At 30.3% G+C, this 22,301-nt stretch overlaps 1 protein-coding gene across 1 annotated transcript in view; it reads right to left on the bottom strand.

Annotated features, from left to right (window-relative positions):
* LOC129225202 (exosome RNA helicase MTR4-like) overlaps positions 1-22,301 on the bottom strand; it is a 63,847-nt gene that overhangs the window by 40,116 nt on the left and 1,430 nt on the right. The window contains exons 2-11 of the mRNA XM_054859767.1: positions 17,691-17,798; positions 13,221-13,287; positions 12,962-13,137; positions 11,787-11,961; positions 9,927-10,017; positions 7,784-7,908; positions 7,006-7,104; positions 5,195-5,303; positions 4,100-4,231; positions 3,945-4,024 (exon numbers count right to left, since the gene is read on the bottom strand). Coding sequence (XP_054715742.1) covers positions 3,945-4,024; positions 4,100-4,231; positions 5,195-5,303; positions 7,006-7,104; positions 7,784-7,908; positions 9,927-10,017; positions 11,787-11,961; positions 12,962-13,137; positions 13,221-13,287; positions 17,691-17,798 — 1,162 coding nt within the window. The remainder of the gene's footprint in view (positions 1-3,944; positions 4,025-4,099; positions 4,232-5,194; positions 5,304-7,005; positions 7,105-7,783; positions 7,909-9,926; positions 10,018-11,786; positions 11,962-12,961; positions 13,138-13,220; positions 13,288-17,690; positions 17,799-22,301) is intronic.

Here is a 22,301-nt window from a genome sequence, read left to right as displayed (position 1 = left end):
GAAAAGCGGGGAAGGGAGGGGGAGCAATAAAGAACTATCTAACACTGCTAACTTACGAGTGAAAAAGCAGGAGTAGGGTTTTTGTTGGAAAAAGGGTTAAGGAACCCTGGCAGCAGTTTTGCAAAATATAGACGAATGCGCGAATGGCGTTCGAAGAAAATTTTTGGCTCTGCATATTTTTTTTTCAAACATCTAACGTTAATGGAAAAAAAAATATATATATATATATATTTTTAAAGGGAATTTTTTAAAAAATTCCAGTTTATTTCTGCTAAAGCCTTTCTCCAAAAGTCTTTTAAAGCACAAATGTGAAAAAAATAATGGTTTTGGCAGTTTTCTTCAGTTGATGAAAAATAAGCAAACTATATGTTACTGTAAAAGAATAAATAAATGATTTTAAAAACTTTTTTTTTTTTTTTTTTGCCTCTTTCATATTTGAATATAAATTTAATTCTTTATTCAAGGGTGAGCTAGGCAAAATAATTATTTGCAGAAAATTTTTCAGTTAGGATTTCTATTCGCATAAAACTTTTCATTTTACCTAAAAGTCTGTCTGACAGATCTTCTCCATACATATCCAGGCATCTGGTTTAGGAGGCTGTGGTTATTTAAGATACATTTTTTACAGATCTGCATTTACAAATATGTGCGCTTGCTTTTTAATACTTCTAGTTTTTAGTTGCATTTAAAAATTAAATTTTCTCTTTGGTCTTATGTACTCCATATAGATTGAATTTTCAGTCTAATGAATGAGTGTCAGTCCTGAGAAATTTGGTTTATTGGGACTCGAATGTACTTAAATGGTTAGCACAGTAGAACAATCCCCATGCTCATGAAATTACTAGTACCTATATGTTGCAATGTTTGAGCTGCATTAGACTTTGAATGTTTTTAGACAAGGAGTTTTAGTTAGATAACATTCATTCATTCAAGTATATTTTCCAACAAAAATTTCAAAGAAAGTTAGAATAAGTTCTGTATTATCTCATGTCATTAGAATACATTACACACCATATCGGGTGGATTAATTAAAAATATTTAAATTTCTATATTAAAGACTAGGGTATTACTTCAGTGGAAATAAATTAAACTGCATATACATCCCATACCTTGATGAGCAATTTTTAAGCTATAATATCTACTCTAATATATCATGCTTCGAAGCAATTCTTTCTGCACAATTTGTATTGTCTTATTTGTGTATGAAATATGGACTATACAATACATACGTTAAAAGGTAATAAAAATAATAATGAGAAAACAGCTTAATGGTAAGATTTAAAAATTAAAAAAGATGACTGATAGGAAATTAAATAATAGATTGGTTGCAAAATTGATTATAACACAAGTTAACAACTTACATAAATTAGAAAACATGTTTAGGTATAACAACCGAAAATAGAACATAAAAATAAAAATTTATGCTCTGCGGTTAATTGTAGTTGATTTACCTTGTCCAACAAAAGCAATAATTATTCAAGAACATAATCATTGACTATAAAGGCACAAGGAATGGGCTTTGTGTTCAAAATGCATTAACCAATTTTTATATCTTTCATGAAAAATAAAAAGAATTCTAGGGTTTTCCTTAAAATGCTCAACATCAATTATTTTGAATTTCACTAAATGACAGTTGGAATAAAAATAACAATTAGGGTTGGTTGGAGTAAGTGGGACTCCATTTGAGAATAGATCATTTTCAAAATCTGATAACAAAAGTTTTGAAAGAAATAAAATTGAAACTTATTGTCTTATTTTATCTTGGACATCATTAATAAACAAAAGTTCATCATTATTAAAATAAATGCTTTAAATTTTCTTAACGAATATATTTTGTAAAAATCGGATTAGCGTCCCACTTACCCCATAATGAGGGGTAAGTGGGTCACCCTGTTTTTATTTAAATTTAAATGAAGCATATCTAAAAAAAAGAGTTAGGGGGTCTTAGATGATCAAGCATGTAATTTTTTTGAAAATGCACCCATTTATGAGATATTTATTATCTTTTAAATGTGTATCATGGAAAATTTTAAAACAAAACTTTCATTTTTGAAAGCCTATAGGTCTAATTTTGCTTTTAGATATCAAGGTGTTTAATGATCATAATATAATTGATTAAGATCAATTTTGGTGAATTAGCAAAAACTATAAATTGAAAAAGAAATTAGAAACACTAAATGACTGAGTCTATGTAAAAATGGCTAAGGAAGAACCATTATTACTTCATCCTCAGTAATTATCCCAACATCATCTGCACCATGCCAAGAAAAAGTGCCACTATTTCTATTCGTTCTTGAAAATCAACAGTATATTTAAATTTGTATCATCAACTTCCAACATTGGACCTACTTTATGGTTTACTTTGAGGTAAGTTTAACAAATACATAATCACCAGCTTTAGCAGTTTTTGTAACTGAACTATCAATCCCTACTAGGTCATCATAGTTGTCTTGTATTTCACTAATACAAATGTTTAATCAGAGTTGCATTTGATTTTGAAATCTTCATTATTATAGGGGGAACCACTGACCCCTTATAGCAAAAATTTACAGGGCAAGTGGGACCCCTCTTCTTAAACACTTTTCATAATATTTTATACAAAAATTCTTGTTGTTGTATGAACTTTAAGTTAAACTATACATGGAAAAAATAATAAAAACTAACCTAGAAACACTTCTTCGAAAAACGATGGTTGAACTTGCAAAGAAATTTTTTGACTGAGTGCTATAACCTAGAAAAAAATTCCACAAAGCCCAAATATGTGCAAAACCAATCACTGCGACGAAATTTAAAATGATCAGCATAAAAAAGTTTGAAAACTTGGTCCATATTTCAGTTTTAAGGGGGCGACCCACTTACCCCAACCTAAGGTCCCTATAACTAGGGAGCCGACGCATCCGTCATTTTGGATCAAAGTGACCGTCTGTTCTTGAGCCATTGCCATAGAGTGAATTATTAGAGAGAATGTTAAGATCGTAAAAATAAGTGAATGTGCCGCAGTGTACTGTGCTAATAGTTTACAGAAAGGATTTTGTTTCTTTAAATTTCAAAATTAATAACCCAAGATAAAAAATCAATTTTATTAACGATTTGCTGGAAATCCGAAGCTAAAACTCGGCAGTGCGAAAGCAGTAAACATTGTTATGTAAATTCTCGGTACTAGTTTCTTTGCTCTAGAGTAATTTAGTTTGAAGAAATATGCTTTTTTTTATATACAACCGTTATATTTTTAAATCAGTTAATAAATTAATTGTTAGGATCCAAAAATGCAATGCTGCCAAAAATAGGACTAATTCACTTTATTCGAAATTCAAGTATACAGTATTAGCACATAAAAATATATAGTTACACTAATACTACTAAGAGCATTAATAATGTAAAGTAATACTAGTTTCATAGTTAATTAGCAAGTTAATTAATCTTACAAATAACCGAATAATAATAATATATGTAATATTTCACCAATTGAAATATTTTCGGTTTCTTGATGTTTTGTTTGTTTATTTATTTTTTCAAAATATGACAATCTGTTGTTCTAATGTCAACTTGGGACAAAAACGAATGCATTACGTTAACATAAAATGAAACTGAAATTAAGCGAAAACATTTCTAGTGTGGTAATATTTCTCCAACTTTTGATCCAAAATGGCGGACAGTTCGGCCTGGTATGTGTAGGGGCTCTACCCCAACCAACCCTAGTTAAATTTTTAAACACAGTAATTAAGGATTTCGAATTGGAAAAAAAATTAGAAGTGCAAACATTGACAAAATGTAGCAGAAAATTAAAAAGTGAAACATGTCATCAGATTTCATTTTTTTTTAAATTAATCAAAGAGGAACTAGTTAGGTTACATATTAAACTTTTTTAAGCACTAAAAATATTTCTTATTTTTCACATTACAAAAACACTACTATATGTTAAATTGGTAAACAAAAATAATAACCTGAGGCAATTTTTTATCTTCATCTGATAATACATCCATAGCATTTCTGAACACTTCTTCTACAAGAGGTTTTTCTTCAGCTAAAATTAAAATATACATATATTGATAGTGTAGGATTTTTGTTTAGCAATTTCCACTTTGAAAAGCACACATACCACTGTTGAAATCTAATTTAGCCATTTGCAGTGCATAAGCTTCACACTCTTTTTTGCTGAAGCTAAAAACAATTACCGGAGCAAAATTTCTTTCCATTATCATTTTAACAAGTTTGTAGCAGTTCGAACCATCTGAAACAGAAATATTATGCTTATGAAAATGCATGAATAGCTGGACTAATTTATAATAGGAAATAAAAAATGGCAATAAAACATCAAATGAATTCTTTTGTTTCTTTGATGAATGTATGCAATTCAATGAATAATGGTTTCATAAAATATTAATTAGTTGTAAAAACTTCTAAATTTTGAAAAAAAAAAAATCAACTTGCTTTAAAATATTTAAACAAAAACATTTTGATAAAATTATAAGATGGCTTCATCACTAGGTTATAGATTTGAATAATTTCTAACATAAATCAGGCTTGAAAGTAAACATTTTTTAAAAAAGAAGAAAACTGAAGTATTGAAATATATGGCAATAAAACATTTAAAATTAGTGCAACTAGAGCCATTCTAAAAACTTCTGATCAATAATTTATGCAAATATGATATACATAAATTTGAAGTATATTAAGTCACTTAATTACAAAAACAAATAATTTTTTTTTATGAATTTTTCATAATAAATTCATCAGCTGAAAATAAAAACCAGGAAAACATTCATCACCTAGGACAACTGTTTTAAACTCCAGTGTTTAACAAGACGTGATATACACATACAAGAACAAATTATTTAAAATTAAAAAACATAATAAATAAAAATCTAATGCCTATATTTTTTTTTCCAATAATTCAACTGCTGCACTACTTTTGCACTTTGAGTTAATTAATATTTTAATGGACTCATAAATGTTGCCTTCTTGAACAAGCGGTTTATGTTCCATATCTACTTCTAGCATTTTTTTATTCGCTATTGAGGGTCAAAGAGGCTCCATTGTCAAATTCAACGAAAACATTCTTGAGAAAAAATGGAGGCAACAGAAAATTTCATCACATCAATATAATATTGTTTCAAAGAAGTTGATGAATTATTTCTAAAGTGAAAAAAAAAAACTAAATGAACAAATGAAACAACAGCACTAAATTAAATACCTTTCATGCCTCCCTTCCTCCCTCTCATTGCCGAGTCTCCTTTAGCTGCACCGCCAGCTACTTGCAATACATTCATAGCAGTATTGAAATTTTCCTCCCGAAAATTACCCTAATTGCAAGAACAATGAAACTGTATATTAGTTGTTTAAAATTTTGACCTTAAAAAAACTGTAACGAGATCATGCATATAAGTAAAAAAAAAAGAAAAAGTATTTGGTAAAATACTCATTCAACAAAGAAAAATAAGTCATTCAAAAAAACAATAATTATTAAAAGCATACGTGAAAAATTTCAATATTCTACATGGTATTACAGGGTTGCCACTCAATTCTGGGGGAAGGGTTTCCCACTGTGATAGTTTAATCACAGAAAAATAAACAAATAAATATGGAGAATTGTAAAAAAACACTCAAAAACTTTGCATTTGTGAACCATTCATTCTTCTTTTTATGCACTGATGAAGCGGCTTGCATTTGATAGCCCTTGAAACAGCTGTTGCCAAGTTTAACCTCTGTTTTCAATGTTTTTTTTTTTTTTTTTGCATTTTATACACCTTGTGTCATTTTACTTAAATAAGGAGAATACAAGAATACATTAAAACTGAAATAATAATATAGTGACTAAATAATTACGTTTCCATTTTTGTTAAACTTTCAACTTCAAAACAATTATATAAAAGACATTCAAAATAATTGTTCTAATTAAAAATAAATGCTGTATTCAGTCTAAAGCTAAAAAAAAAAAAAATCAGACTGAGCCTTTGCTTGTTCAGTAGCAAAAGGCATTGTTTCCCTTTTAGAGCGGTAGCTTTGATCTATCTTTGAGATAATAGTGATTGACAATTTTTGGACAAAAAATAAATTAATTAATAAAAATAAAAAATAATAATCTTTACTAATAATAAAGCTGAAAGTCTCTCTGTCCGGAGGATGTCTGTGACGCGCATAGCGCCTAGACCGTTCGGCCGATTTTCATGAAATTTGGCACAAAGTTAGTTTGTAGCATGGGGGTGTGCACCTCGAAGCGATTTTTCAAAAATTCGATGTAGTTCTTTTTCTATTCCAATTTTAATAAAAAAAACTATCATAAATTACGAAATTATCATAACGTGGAACCGTAACATGGGCACAAGCCAATTGGCGAGATACGAAATTATCATAACGTGGAACCGTAACAAGGGTACAAACCAACTGACGAGAAAATTCACCATACTATATTTGTAAATATACAGGCGAACCAAAAGACCTTTTAATTTTTCTATTACGGGCAAAGCCGTGCGGGTGCCACTAGTACATAAAATAAAATAAATAAATAAACAAAAATAATAATAAATAAAATAAAATAAATAAATAAATAAAATAAAATAAATAAGTAAATAAAATAAATAAACATTCAATGCTTTTTTCGTGACAAAAATAGAATGATAATGATCAAAATTTGAGACTAATAACTACAATGTGCATTAAACATTACAATGAATCAGTAACAAAAATTGTCAACACTGCTGTGCTAAGCACAAAAGTCCAATCACTTTTTATCGAAATTAAGTTACTGTCACAAGGTTGTTCTTTATAGCAGATTTTACCTATATACAATGTTTTATAGTCATATGTGAGTTGAAAATATTTTTAAAAAAATTCTTTAAAATGTGGAATTTGAACCAAAAATTGGAGGCACATAACTTGTAAGAGCAGTTTCTTATTTTCAGTTCAGCTGCAGAAACAACTTTTGTGCTTAGCACCATAGAGTATCATGAATAATTAAGCTAAATGTTAAAAATATACACATACTTAAGAAGAATAAAACCTTACATTTTCATCAACAACCAGATGTAATCCATCTCCACCAGCAGGAAAAATGTAATGCTGAAGAGGCACAGGTCGGTAATCGGTATAAACAACATGGCAAGGCTATATATAAAAAGAAAAAAAAAGACAATTATCCCGATTGAAAATGGCACGCAGTTTTTTTCACAGAAAGATTCTTCAGTCACCAAACACACCCGACTAAATGATGTGCGGCACCAAAGCTTTTTATACACACAAATACGCATTTATTGAATTTTTTCAACACAATTAATCAAAAATTTTTCAACTGCACTCAGTCAGGCAGATTTTTAAGCTTTTGGAGCAAGGGGAAATCAAGTTCTGTAGCAGAAAAAAACCACTTTTGTACAGGGAAAATCAAGTTTTGGAGCAGAAAAAAATATTGTGGCAGAGATACCAAGTTTTTGTATTAGAAAAAAAAATTAAAAAAAAAAAAAAAAAAAAACATTGCAAGTGTTAGTTGCCAATGCAAGATATAATATATTGAGGGTTGAAAAAAATCCATTAACTAGTTATTAATGTCCAAGCAATAGAACAGTATAAGTACACAAAAATGATTGAGGGTTACAGAAGCAGATGTATTCAGATTTTGAAATGCATAACAAATCGTGTCTGGTGCGTAAGAGCACAATAAATGGCTGAAATGAATTTTTTTTTTTTAGTATTCATAATTTCATGACATAAAACTGTTATTTCCTAAGAGATACCTTGTTAAATTTTAGAAGTTAGCAAAACTATTTTTACATGCAGTTAAAATTCTTACCTGATGATGAAGATGACATATCCACTCGGCAAACTGTCTTGCATTAGGAATAGTAGCTGACAGAAAAACATAATGCACACTATCTGGTAATAAAATGATTGTTTCTTCCCATACCACACCTCTTTCTGGGGTTGAAAAAAGAAAAACATCATTACATAATAAGCATCTGTAGTCATTAACTAAATAAATAAAGAGGAATCAATTCAAAAAAGGGAGAAAGGAAGAAAAGTTGAAACAATCTTGTATGTAACATATTTTTTTTCATGTGGCATGTGTAATAAATCAGAGCTTTTTCTCCTCTCCCATTTTTTGCTTATCATTGTGGCATATCTTAGATAACAGACAATAAATATCCAGTTAATGTTTTTATTAGCAAATGATAAATACTCTTTACTAGCAGATGATTAATATAAAATGAAAATAATTAGTTTCATTCGAAAATTATAAATATCCTGTAACAATTTTATTTTGGCATTCAAGTTATTGAAATCAAAAGTACTATACAATTTTAATTTGAGAACCACTTATTAAAAATTTGTATTCAACATAAATAATGCAATTGTAAGTGCATACAAATAGCTCATACTGCAGTACAATAACAAAAAAGGGGGTAAAAATGGCAATTTTAAAAGTAACTCCATTGCATTTCTGGGTTTCGTGTTATCAACTTTCAACCCCCGTGGTCATCAAACTAGGGCCTATGCAGTCGAACCACTTTACCTTGGTTCATGCCAAGCGAGAATTCATCTCCTATATATAAAATTTGTCCAAATCCGAGACCCTTAAGGTCATGCCGTTTGGTAGTGAGGTTTTATGTTACACAGTAAAACTAAATGAAAACTTGAAAATTAGTTACATAATTATTATCTTTGGAAAATACATAGCAAGATAAAAGTATAAAATATCTGCACATACGACTCAAAACTATTTGCACACTATCATTTCATTGTTTATCTTCTCAATTTTTGGTAGCCTAAACCTATCTATTTTCTCTAAAAAACATGTTTACAAAATCTCCGATTTTCTGTAAAAACTATGGATTTAAAATAAGTCAATTAGATCTATGCCTAATAAATTGAATTCCAAAATTCAAAGTACTAATTAACAAGCAATCTCTAATGAATAAATAAATTAAAATTAATTTATTAGCTTTAACAAGACACAGAAAAAAAATTGTAGATACAAATTACAGATTAACAAGATACAGACTAAAAACAATCTGAATATAAAGCTTTATTGCAATTCAAACAAGCAAATATTCAAGCTAGTACTACTATCCCTACCATGAACAGAAATCACCAGTATTTAACTAGTAAAATAAACCTACACTCTTAACAAGTTAACATAACATGGACTGCTGTTTGCTGATAACCTACCGCTTAAGAAAACCATTCAGCCAACAAAGCAAGGAGATAACTCATGTGACACACATTTAAATACTTCCCACTCTCGCCAGATAAGACATGTCTAATGCCATGTTAATTTGACACTCTAGAACAACTGTGAGGAAACTGCATCATGGTTAACCAATGTCACCATCTGAAAATTAGGTCATTTGGTGCATGGGCAATAACCAATGACAAAATCAAATACAAGTCTGATAGCTTAACTTGTTTTTGAGTAAAGTTTTAATCAATTTCAATGCACCTGTAATTCTAAAAACATTTAATCATTTCAGGTTTTACTATATTACAGTAAACTTTAGCTGCGGCGGGGTTATCCGCAGGTCTTTCAACTTTTTTTTAAATGGCATGTACTAATATTAAAGTCATTAAATATTTTTTAAACTTATGATTGTGTTATTGTTCGTTTTTAGCATTTACATATATTTTTTATATTCAATGTCATCATTTTTAGTTATAAGTTAAATGTATGTATGAGCGTTAAATTTTTTAGCTATTGTAAACACTAGTACCGTTTATTACCTTATCTGTGGCTACCGTGCCATCCTATTCTGCGTATAATCGGGAGTTTACTGCATAACACATTAACTAAATATTAATATAAAATAAATTAGAAGTAATAAGTGAGAACTTGAATGATTATCGGACGATGCACATATCTGCAGTGAATATATCCGCACACAGCTTGTCTCTTAATCTAACATTGCATACAACTTTCAATTAGTTAGTTTTTTAATTACCTTTATCTCTCATATAATGAATTTCATCAAAAACAACCCAGCCAACTTCTCTCATAACTTCAGATCCTCTGTATAACATGCTTCTTAAAATCTAAGAACAAAAAAAAAGACATTTTTAACCAAATTTTAAAAAATGGACAGGATATGCATACAGTAGGACCTCTTTAATCTGAAACCTCCTAATTTGAGTGCCGCCGGCACAAAATACACGTATAGCAAATAAAATTATTTTAGCAAATGACTCAAAGAGAGCATTTGAAGAAAACTTCGTTAATAAAATACCTCACTTAAGCATGGAATAAGCTATGGCCTAAATATGTCAAATAGGAAATCAAAAACTTTTACACCCGCAGTGAAGAACATGAAGAATCTGATTGTCAAAGAAATTGTTGATTTTGTCATGCTATTTCCAGGTTTAAGCAGTGTGACTGATGCAACAGAGTGGATTAACTGTGCAAAGAATAATCTGGGAAATCTAATTTGTAGTGAAGATGAGATCCCTTTTGTCGCCACGGAGGAAAACAAATATGAAGACAGCAGTGATGAAAGCAGTGACTTCTGCAGGGCCGGATTTGAAAGTGTGGAGGCCCCGGGGCAACGAAGGAGTGGAGGCCCCTGATAAGGGTTCGAACAGATCATCATATTTTCAAAAATATCCGATACTTTGATATATGTCCGAATATTTTGATATGTATGTATATATTCGATATTTTCGACCCATAGAAAGATAGGATATTTTGTATTTACAAAATATGGCACCCGGGGCAGTAGCTCCGCCTGCTCTCCCTTAAATCTGGCCCTGGACTTTTGATTTGGGAACATTCCATCCCAATATGTTAAATGCATATGAGTCAACAACGAACTGGTATTAAGGCAATTTGAATACTCCTTACTGCAGTTGATGGTCTTGAAACAAATTCAAGACATAGCAGCTAAAACGTGCACTTCATCATTGATTCAAAAGAAAATGGGTAACTTTTTAAATTTGAAAACTTAGATTAATTAACACATTATGCACAGTAGTACAGTACTGTACTGCATTGATATAATTTTTTGTGCTGTAATACTGTTTATATTCAGTTAACTATTAATTATATGAACAATATTTTACACTACAAAAGCAAAGCACTTCTTTTGTTTCTGTAACCATACCTGCCAACCTCCGAGAAAAAAATCCGGAAGATATTTTTATCCAGAAGATTTTAATGCAAAATAAAATCAGACAGGACACCTACTCTTTTTACATTTAACAATATGATTTTAGTTATGAATTTCATATCAATTGAACTTACTTTCGTTTAGTAAATATTACTTGTATTGCTTTCTAAATTTGGAAATAACGCTTACTCGTACTCATCTTTAAAAAAAAGCAAAAACAGGCGCAAACGGAGTGAACGAGAAGATTATAATCGGCGCTGAAATTGTGCCCCTAGTTGCCCGCCGCGATGCTCGCTTCGCTTGGATCCCAATTAAGTCATGCGCTGTATCACTCAGTGACGTCATAATCTTGCCTCATGTCTCGTGAGATTCTCCTACCGCAACCTCTCTTTGGCTACTTGGCCTAAAACGTGGTGCCGCGTTCCACAAAAGTATCATTAGTGTCAAAATTGGCGAGATACAGTTTTTTCCTACAAAACATGAAAAATTCGGAAGATTTTGCTCATAACTGGGAAAGGACATGAAAATCCAGAAGGGTTGGCAGGTATGCTGTAACACTCATGAACAATTTTAGATAAGTTTTAGCTAATACAAAACAAAGAGCATAACATATTCTATTATTCAAATGATTTGAAAGCCCCCCCCCCCCCAACCAGTTCTAATTTAAGAGGTTCCACTGTATATTTTAAATCAAACACTCACTTCTGTTGTCATTATTAAACAACTAGCAGATGGATTTATGGTAACATCTCCAGTTAACAAACCAACATCTTTGAACTCCTCATAAAACTCCCGATATTTTTGGTTGCTCAGAGCTTTGATTGGAGTAGTATAAATTACTCTTTGTTTATCTCTTAATGACATAGAAATGGCATATCTGAAAGAAAAATTACATAGTTAAGACAACCAATTTTAAATCAACAATTTAAAGAAATTCAATATTTCTATATATTTTTAACATTTGGAGAAGCATCAAAATACACTTTACATAAGTATGATAGAAAAATTCAATAGGGAAGTTTTCAATTTTTCAATTTTATTTTTTAATGATAGAATAACATGTACGAATATCATCAGTGAAAAAAAATTTTCGATACAATAAGTAATTTTTCTAAAAATATTTTTTTAAGTTCAAGCGACAGTGACATCAAATGGCTCAGGAAGTGACATCATCCGCTCTTCTGCCGCGCTTAGCGGACAAGGAGAAAATGACGAAAGTGCAGTTGGCATCGTGTAAGACGCAATTGGCATCTCGTTTCTGGAACATTTAAATCTCACATCCTCTGGGAAATATTCGAACAACATCATTGATGTTATTGAGGATGATTATGAGACTGTGCTTTAATGAATCCAGCATCCATCGTGTGTTGAAACGGATCATTAAATATCTTAAAAATAAAAACATCGGCGTGCTCAAAATGTCCGTAGCGAAAACAGGGTATCTTCCACAAAAGGCTGCTTGCTAGAGCCCTGTGAAGTAAGCTCGTTACGTTTCGGAAGAGCGCACTTTTGCATGTAGGTTTTTAAAACTTCACCGAAACTCAATCATGGTGTTTTAAAATTCGGCGTTGGTGAATTTTTGAGTTTTGAGGGTCAATTAATGTCCAATAGTCAAAATAGGAATATTTAATAGGTTGCAACTTCCCTATTTAAAATCTTCTATAAAAAATAATAATAAAAATCTTTAAAATATCTTTCAGCAATTCCAAGTCTTCATATTTCTTAAAACTATAAACCACATATATTTAAGACAGAGACATCATCACTGTAAAGTGTTCATTTATGTATTTCATATTTCTCTAAATACACCCAGTTAGTAAGCACTACAAAATCACACTTGAATTAGCAGTCTAAATAGTAGCAAACAATAAACTTACTCTGCAACAACAGTTTTTCCAGCAGAAGTGTGAGCTGACACGAGAACAGATTGGTTGTTTTCCAAACATAAAATGGCTTCTTTCTGAAAGGGATCCAAAATAAATGGATATTTCCTTGATGGCGGACTTGTGCTTTGACGGAGAGCAACATATTCTGAATCGTGTGGGACAGCCACCTATAAAAATAAAAAATACATTAAAATGTGAAACATAAAATTTTTAATAAATATAAGTTTTAAAAATAACAATTGCAATTTACCTCATGAAGACAGGCCTCAACTGTTTCCACAGTATGAATTTGTATTCTAGATGAAAATTCTTCAGGGCTATAAAAGAGTGAAACTTGTTAAAATCAACATTACTTCCAGCTTTAAACACAAATTGAAATTTACAACTTATGATCATTATTGAAGTAAAAGTTTTTAAAATGTGGAATTAGACAGCAGTTAAAGGCTGAGAACATAACGTTTAGTAAATCTCTATTCTATTTGTCAAGAAGAAAGAAACTATATTTACAAGATCCGAATACTATAAATAAAACCTAGTAGGGCATATATTACAAAAAAGATATATTTTTTAAATAAATTTTTCTTTCATTTTGAATTCTATATGTCTAAAGCCAGAGGCTATGTAGTCAATAACAAAAAAGAGGGGAGGAGCGGAAAGAGGTTCCAAGCTCTTTTGTGCTGAGACTTTAAAACAATTGAAACCTTGAGCACATGAATAAAAACTCATAACAAAATTTAAAACAGAAAAAAATAAGCAACAAGTTAAAATAGAAAAAAGTTCTGATTATTTATTATTGAATCATCATATTTTGGAAGAAACTTAATTTTAATTTTATAAGATAATACTAATAATGCTTGAGTTTTAGGTGCTGCGCTAATGAAAAAGAACTTAAAACAGAAAAAATAAATTAAGAAAATCACATATTTTGGAAGAAACTATTTGGAAAAAGAAAACATAAAGTGGCAAGTAGGAGATGTGGGCAAATATGGGACAAAATGAAAAGAGTGGAGCAAAGTGAAATACTTGCAGTTTGCAACACCACCTGTCTAGCAAAATATTATCTCTATTCTTAAACATATAGTTGATTCCAATTGAAAAATAAATAGCTATAAAGATCAAGGTATATAATAAAACAAAATCATTTTCTAAATTTGATACAATATTGTAAAATGTTGAGGCTTAACATAAATAATTTTTGTTACAAGAAAATTATCAGTTTTTGTAACATTTAAATATCGAGGTCCACTGGTGTTAAAGTGCAGCACCTATTTAATTATTATTAATGTTTCCATTTAAAATATTTAATAAAAATTGTCAAGTGCATACAGGGCAAATTGAATTAGTTCATTTCATTTACTTATTCATTAACTTTTGTATTCATTAACTAATTCGCTTACACTTTTTAAAAACTAATTTACTTATTTATTCATTTAATTCCCTTACTTTCTTATTCATTCACTATTTTACTGATTAATTTATTTTTTCTCACATACCAATTAACTTATTTATTAATTCTAAGTTTGTTTCATTATTTATTTATTTATTCAATCATTTAACGAAAAAACATTTTAATAATTAATTAAAAACATTTCATTAGAAAAATATTTCATTTTTCACTTTGCTCCATACTACATAAGACAAAAGGAAAATTTTCCACTTTTTTTGAAGGTAGCAATTTACTGTCCAAAAATGAAAAACTATTTCAATGCAAGTTTTTTTTTAACAAAACTCACTGATAAAATATAACAAAATACGTCTTTTCTTACTGTAATATACAGTGAAGCACCGTTTATACGTTTTTAAAGGGACTATATGAAAAGAGCGTATAAATGAAAAAATGTATAGTAAGTGCATATGTTAATATGACTATATACTCTGCATGGACCAGGGTTTGAAAATATTATATTTTTGAAAATATCAAAAATATCCGATATTTTGATATATATCCGACATTTTCAATCAGCACAAACTAAAGTCTTTAAAATAGTAACTATACATACTCATATCACTCTTTACTTTCTTATATTATTATTACAATATGTAGATCAAAATTTAATGTTTCTTTCATTATTTACATCTAATATTTCATTTTATATTTCTATCAATTTGTATGGAGTTAATTTAGCATTAGCTGTTTTACTCATTTTTCTTCTGTTAGCTACTTTTACAGTTATATGATTCTGAAATAAATAATGCGCATTAGTCGGTGCACAGTCATAAAACATTCTTTTTTTCTGAGCAATATTTAATATTTAATTAAGCACTTTTAACACAAATTTAAATTGTTACATTACTAATAATTTTATGAATATAAAATAAAAAAGGAATACTATATTACTTTGTTTACTAATGATGTATTAAAAAATCATAAAAATATAGTATATCACTTTTTGGTTATTTTCAATAACAAATTAACAATATTACAATGATAAATATATGTTTTGTATTGAAAATACTGTAGTTAAAAAAATAAATATCGAAAATATCATGATATTTTTAAAATTAATATCGGATATATATCGTGATATATATATATATATATCGGTGAACCCTGGCAAGGACCACTTTTAAAAATGTATAAACCATGCTTCATTGTACAGGGGTCTGTCCAGGATTTTTCACAAAGTCCGTTTTTTGTGAAAAATCAAATAATTTCGTGAAAAATGAATTAATTTTGTGAAAAATGAATTAATTTTGTGAAAAATCAAAAAATTTTGCAAAAAAAATTTCTTTTTGTTAAAACGAAATTTTAGAATTTAGAGATGGCACAAACTGCATCAATTAAACTTAAAGCTGAGTGTTTTCCTCTTCTACGTCGAGAAAATCATTCTGGATATTTTTTCTGATATTTGGCGCGGGGGGGGGGGGGGGGGGGGGCATTGCTCTTTCAAGTATCAATACTTATCTACCATTCTACATTATGTTGAATTATACTAGATATATTTCTGTACAGTACTTAAAATAATTGTAACAAAAATATAAATAAATAAAATAAAATTCAGAATAGGGTTCAGCATTCAACTTTTTGACCCAAGACACTTAAAAAGCACAGAATTTCGTTTAAAACTTATAGATTCCGTGATTTTAACAAAAATAAAAAGATATTTCAATTGTTTACCTCTTGACAAAGCATAATAATCATTAAAAATTCGAAAAATCGGATTCCCATAGCGGATGCAAAGAGATCGCAATTCTCAAAGTGGAGGCATCAAAAGTATAAAAAGGGCTTGTAAAAGAAATATTTTTGATAAAATTATTTTAAAATTGCATTTTAGAGTCCTATGATAAACATATCATTAATATCTGTGGACACAGTTGACCCAAAAAAATAAAATAAAATAAACCATCTATTTAGCATTTTAATTTTTGACTCATAACAGAAAATGGAATTTTGCTTTAAAAACTTGAAATGAGAGTTCTAACAGAAATAAAGAGACTTTTCATTTATTTGAATCCTAATAAAGCGAAGTTAGTTTGAAAAAAGAACAAAACATGATTCTCATATCGGATGTTAAAAGATTGCATTTTTCAAAATGTAGACATCTAAAGAAAAAAAAAAGGTAATTAAAAGAGTTTATTTAAAGTTAATAATCCTTGTTAGCATCGAAAAATCAAAACCCATATAATTTTCTCCCAAAATAACAATTAAACATCACACCGCACCATAAAAACGCAAATATTGACAAGCTGTCAAAATGATGGGAATATTTTCTAATCAAGTCATTATAAAGGTTCAACGCGAGACCCTAAGTGGTGATAATTTTGAAATTGGTAACACTATCTGAAGCGATCATATTTTTTCCTCACCCTTACTATCCCTTTGCAGTTCTAAGTTCATTTTGCAGATATATATTATTATTGTTTATTAAATCATGAGGGGAGAAAAGTGCTTACCAATGCCTTTTCAGAAAAATGTACAAAAACACCGCTGCTAATTAGCTGTGATAAAACAAACAACCATTATATTTATTTGGCAGTAGCAATTATTTATCGCTTGCAGGAACATCCCAAGAGTGCCGATTTTTTTTTTTTTTTCAAAATTAGCCGATTTTGTATAAGCTGATCCCTCTAATTTGACTTTAAAAAAGGTTCCAAAAATTATTGGTTTATACACAGAAATATACGGTTTATACACAGAAATATGCACAGAAATATGCGTTATGTTGATTTCAGATTTGCTCTTTCAATAAACAATTTGACAGATCCGATCTTGTTTATCAGAATTTCGTGAAGGGTCCGTTTAGTTTGATCGGGATTTTGTGAAAGGTACGTTTTGTTTGATCGGGATTTTGTGAAAGGTCTGTTTTGGTTGATCGGATTTTTGTGAAGGGTCCGTTAACGGACCCAAATATTCTCTAGCCAGCAGGGGCGTAGCTAAGGGGGGGGTTTTGGGGACAACCCCCCCCCCCCGAAAAGTTAGTCTCAAAAAAGAAGAGAAAAAGAAGAGAGAAGAGAAAGGAGAAAAAAAAGAAGAAAAGGAAAAAATTCCAAGCGAATACACACACACACACACATATATATATATATATATATAAGAAGTAACCCCCCCCCCCCCCCCGAAAGTCGGGTCTAGCTACGCCACTGCTAGCCAGACCCCTGTTGTAACATATTTTCCATTTGATTCCAAGAATTTCAGTTGTTCAAAAGGCGATTCTAAAGCAAAAGCTAATCAAAACAACAAAAGTACAGATGAAGGCCTCAAACGAATTTTAAAACTTACTTGATGTCATCCAATATGTTCGCAACTTTTTGCTTTTTATACTCAGATTCAGGTTCTTCTTCACAGTTCCTTTTCCCATCAGCAATTTCTTTCAAAAAATTATCAACTCTAAAAGACAAATATGACTTTAGGTTTACTTCATAACACATCATTATACATACTTTACAAAGAATGTGAACAATTTGAGTAGATTACAGAATTAATACAGTCAACTCTTGATAACTCAAAGAGTAAGTCCCAAGGGAACAGCTAAAACCTTCGAGCTATGGGTGCATCTCACAGCCTTTTGAAGAATTTCGGATCCAATGAAAACTTTGAGAGAAAGGAATATTTGAGTTATCGAGAGTTGACTGTATTAAAGAAAAAGTTAACTTGTGAGAATGACTGGAACATTAAAATGACTTTTACTAGAAAATGACAGTTGAAATTAATTTTATTTCAAACATGAACTACCGTAAAATTTTGTTAAGTCGAATAATCAATATGCAGACTTAGATAAAATGAAAAGCTTTCTGCGAACACAAAAACCTAACTGGAAAATTTTCTGCAAATAATTGTTTTGACTAACTCACCCTTGAATAAAAATTAAATTTATATTCAAGTATGAAAAAGACAAAAAAAAAAAAAATGTGATTTAAATCATTTAATTTTTTTTATCTATATATATAAAAATGAATGTTTGTCTGTATGTCATCCATGAACTCAAAAACTACCCGGCAGATTTATAGACCAGTGTTTATAGACCAGTTCAAAAAAATTCCGATCGATAGTTCCTTTTTTATTCCAATTTAAGTCACAATCCATTGGCTAAATACGAATAAAATGATCGGCTGCAGAAATTAATTCGCGTGAAAGATCTCATTGATAAGAAGTTGCCATTTTTCTTGAGTTTGAACAAATAAATTCTTTCTTTATTGTTTTATGGCTTTTCATGCAACGGGGGGACTTAAAACTTTTTCTATTTGATATTTTTAGCGATGGATTGATCTTGCAAACTGCGTGAGTACAAAATTTGAGCAGAGTCACTTGATACCTGGACCGATTATTATGAAAATTGCTATACATATGTATTTTTCCACGGAGAAGGTGCATAATATGCTCATTGAAGCCACTCGCCACCAGGTGGCACTGCAGAGTAGCAACTTCTGCCCCTTTCAACCGATTTTCATGAAAATCAGTATAATGATGTATTTTTTTGCTGGCGTAGCAACGCGCGTCGGGTACAGCTAGTGATAACATATACTTTGCTTATTTTTCACCAACTGAAGAAAACTGCCAAAACCATTATTTTTTTACACATGTGCTTTAAAAGGCTTTTGGAGAAAGGCTTTAACAGAAATAAATTCTGGGAATTTCTTAAAAATTCCCTTAAGAAAAAAATTTAAATCAAAGTTAGCAATTTTAAAAAAAAATTTCTGCAGAGCCAAAAATTTTCTGCGAACGCCGTTCGCGCGTTCGTCTATATTATGCAAGACTGTCAATATGCTTAACAGAATATCCCTCCCAATTTCATAAATATTAGTTCCATTTTAATTACTATTACATTGTTTGAATTACAGCAAGATTCTCATCACAACAAACAAAATTTGCAGTATTTGAAGCTTGCTTTAGCAGGATTTTACTGTATTACTAATACCGTTTCCACAGGAAAAAAATTTTATATAGAGAAACCATGATCCAAAAATGAAACCATATATTTACAAATAAAATAAGAGCTTTTTCTACTCAGAAGTGGAACATAAAACACTAAAATCTATAAAAATGCTTTCTTTGTAGTGTGTACAGTTTTATAAAAGGATATTTACTTAACAAACAAAATCAGATTATTTTCAATCATTGTTCAGCAGGGCACATATCATTAAAAATGTCATTATGGTATTGATTTAGAACATTTAAAATTGAGATGTGGTTTGCAATCAGGGTTTAATTTCGAACAACAGAAGTGTGGGAGCATTTAGTCTTGAGAATTGAATTTTCAAGTGAAAATAACCTGAATCCTGTTGATTTTGACAAAATTTTCATAAAATAGACAAGAAAATAGCTCTCATGCAAAATTAGCCCTGACTGCAATAGCATGATGGGCAAAACAGTCGAGGAAAGTTTTGAGAGTTAAGAAAGTCTGGGGGTGATGAATCATGCAATGTTAAAATATAATAAAAGACTAACTGTACAGTTTTTTCAAGGAAAGAAGCCTTAACTCAAATGAAGAGTATTCACTCAAAAATGTGTCAAATAATATACAAGACTTTACTTTTTAGGAAGTAATGATATTTTAACCAAAAAAGCAGAAAAATAGCATGTTTGAAAAAATGATAAATATATCCCTTGAGGAAGTAATTCTGCACTGTTCATGTTTATCGCTGACTAGTTAAATAATCCTGATTTAGGATTTATACAAATACAAAAGTGACGACCACAACAGGCTCTGGGCCCAGCTAGACTGGTCCTAGTCAATTTACAATCCCCAGTGAAGATCAATGGCCCTCTTAAAACTATCTACTCCCTTGCTCATTACCACCTCTTCCGGTAAACTGTTCCAAGGTTCCACTACCCTGCTAAAATAATAATTTTTCCTAACATCCATGTTAGCCTGAGATTTAAATAGCTTAAAACAATGACCCCTTGTCCTGTTTTCAGTGCTAAACTTCAGCCCCGTAACATCTTTCATTTTAATAAACTGAAACTGAATCATGTCCCCTCGGTCTCTTCTTTGCTCAAAACTGTACATTTTTAGCCTTCTAAGTTGGAATTTCAGTTATATGTGATATTTTTTCTTTGCAAAGTTCGTTTGCATCAAAAAACCAAGCATCGAGGTTAATATTATTTTATTTTGCATACTTTTGCAAAACAATTACATGCAATATAATTATTCTGTTTTTATATAACAAGTTAATGTTTTTTATGCCTGTAAGCCCCTGCGTAGGACAACTGAAAATGTCACATACGTTAAACAAGTTTTATAAAATAAATTAATTATAAAAAATCAAGTACAATTATATTGTACATGTAATTGTTATTATGAAAAATAAGATAATAGTAACCAATGCTTGATTTTTTGGTGCTTCGCTAATGAAAAAGAACTTTAAAAAGAAAAAATAATGTGAGAAAATCACACACGTTATGGTAAAATTGCCCTTTACCTGACGTAATATTCAATCTTCATGTCATAAATTAGAATATTGAAACTTAACTTCAGTGCCTAGGACATTTACAGGACTAAAAAAATATACTTGAAGCTATATTTCTTATAGTCTGATATTTATACAAATACAAGTGACGACCAGCAACAGGCTCTGGGCCCAGCTAGACTGGTCCTAGTCAGTTTATAATCCCCAGTGAAGATCAATGGCCCTCTTAAAACTATCTACTCCCTTGCTCATTACCACCTTTTCCGGTAAACTGTTCCAAGGTTCCACTACCCTGCTAAAATAATAATTTTTCCTAACATCCATGTTAGCCTGAGATTTAAATAGCTTAAAACAATGACCCCTTGTCCTGTTTTCAGTGTTAACTTCAGCCCCGTAACATCTTTCATTTTAATAAACTGAAACTGAATCATGTCCCCTCGGTCTCTTCTTTGCTCAAGACTGTACATTTTTAGCCTTCTAAGCTGGAATTTCAGTTATATGTGATATTTTTTCTTTGCAAAGTTCGTTTGCATCAAAAAACCAAGCATCGAGGTTAATATTATTTTATTTTGCATACTTTTGCAAAACAATTACATGCAATATAATTATTCTGTTTTTATATAACAAGTTAATGTTTTTTATGCCTGTAAGCCCCTGCGTAGGACAACTGAAAATGTCACATACGTTAAACAAGTTTTATAAAATAAATTAATTATAAAAAATCAAGTATAATTATATTGTACATGTAATTGTTATTATGAAAAATAAGATAATAGTAACCAATGCTTGATTTTTTGGTGCTTCGCTAATGAAAAAGAACTTTAAAAAGAAAAAATAATGTGAGAAAATCACACACGTTATGGTAAAATTGCCCTTTACCTGACGTAATATTCAATCTTCATGTCATAAATTAGAATATTGAAACTTAACTTCAGTGCCTAGGACATTTACAGGACTAAAAAAATATACTTGAAGCTATATTTCTTATAGTCTGATATTTATACAAATACAAGTGACGACCAGCAACAGGCTCTGGGCCCAGCTAGACTGGTCCTAGTCAGTTTATAATCCCCAGTGAAGATCAATGGCCCTCTTAAAACTATCTACTCCCTTGCTCATTACCACCTTTTCCGGTAAACTGTTCCAAGGTTCCACTACCCTGCTAAAATAATAATTTTTCCTAACATCCATGTTAGCCTGAGATTTAAATAGCTTAAAACAATGACCCCTTGTCCTGTTTTCAGTGCTAAACTTCAGCCCCGTAACATCTTTCATTTTAATAAACTGAAACTGAATCATGTCCCCTCGGTCTCTTCTTTGCTCAAGACTGTACATTTTTAGCCTTCTAAGCCTGGAATCATAGTCTAAGTGAGAAAGTACATTTATAAGCCTTGTAGCTCGCCTTTGAACCCTTTCCAATACATTAATGTATTGGAAAGGCTAAATGAAGCTGTGAGGAAATTTAACTTCACAGACAGAATAA

This window comes from Uloborus diversus, chromosome 6 (genome assembly GCF_026930045.1).
Source record: "Uloborus diversus isolate 005 chromosome 6, Udiv.v.3.1, whole genome shotgun sequence".
Taxonomy (NCBI): Eukaryota; Metazoa; Arthropoda; class Arachnida; order Araneae; family Uloboridae; genus Uloborus; species Uloborus diversus.
The sequence above is the reverse complement of the archived record's forward strand: the minus strand, read 5'-3'. Positions and strand labels throughout refer to the sequence as shown.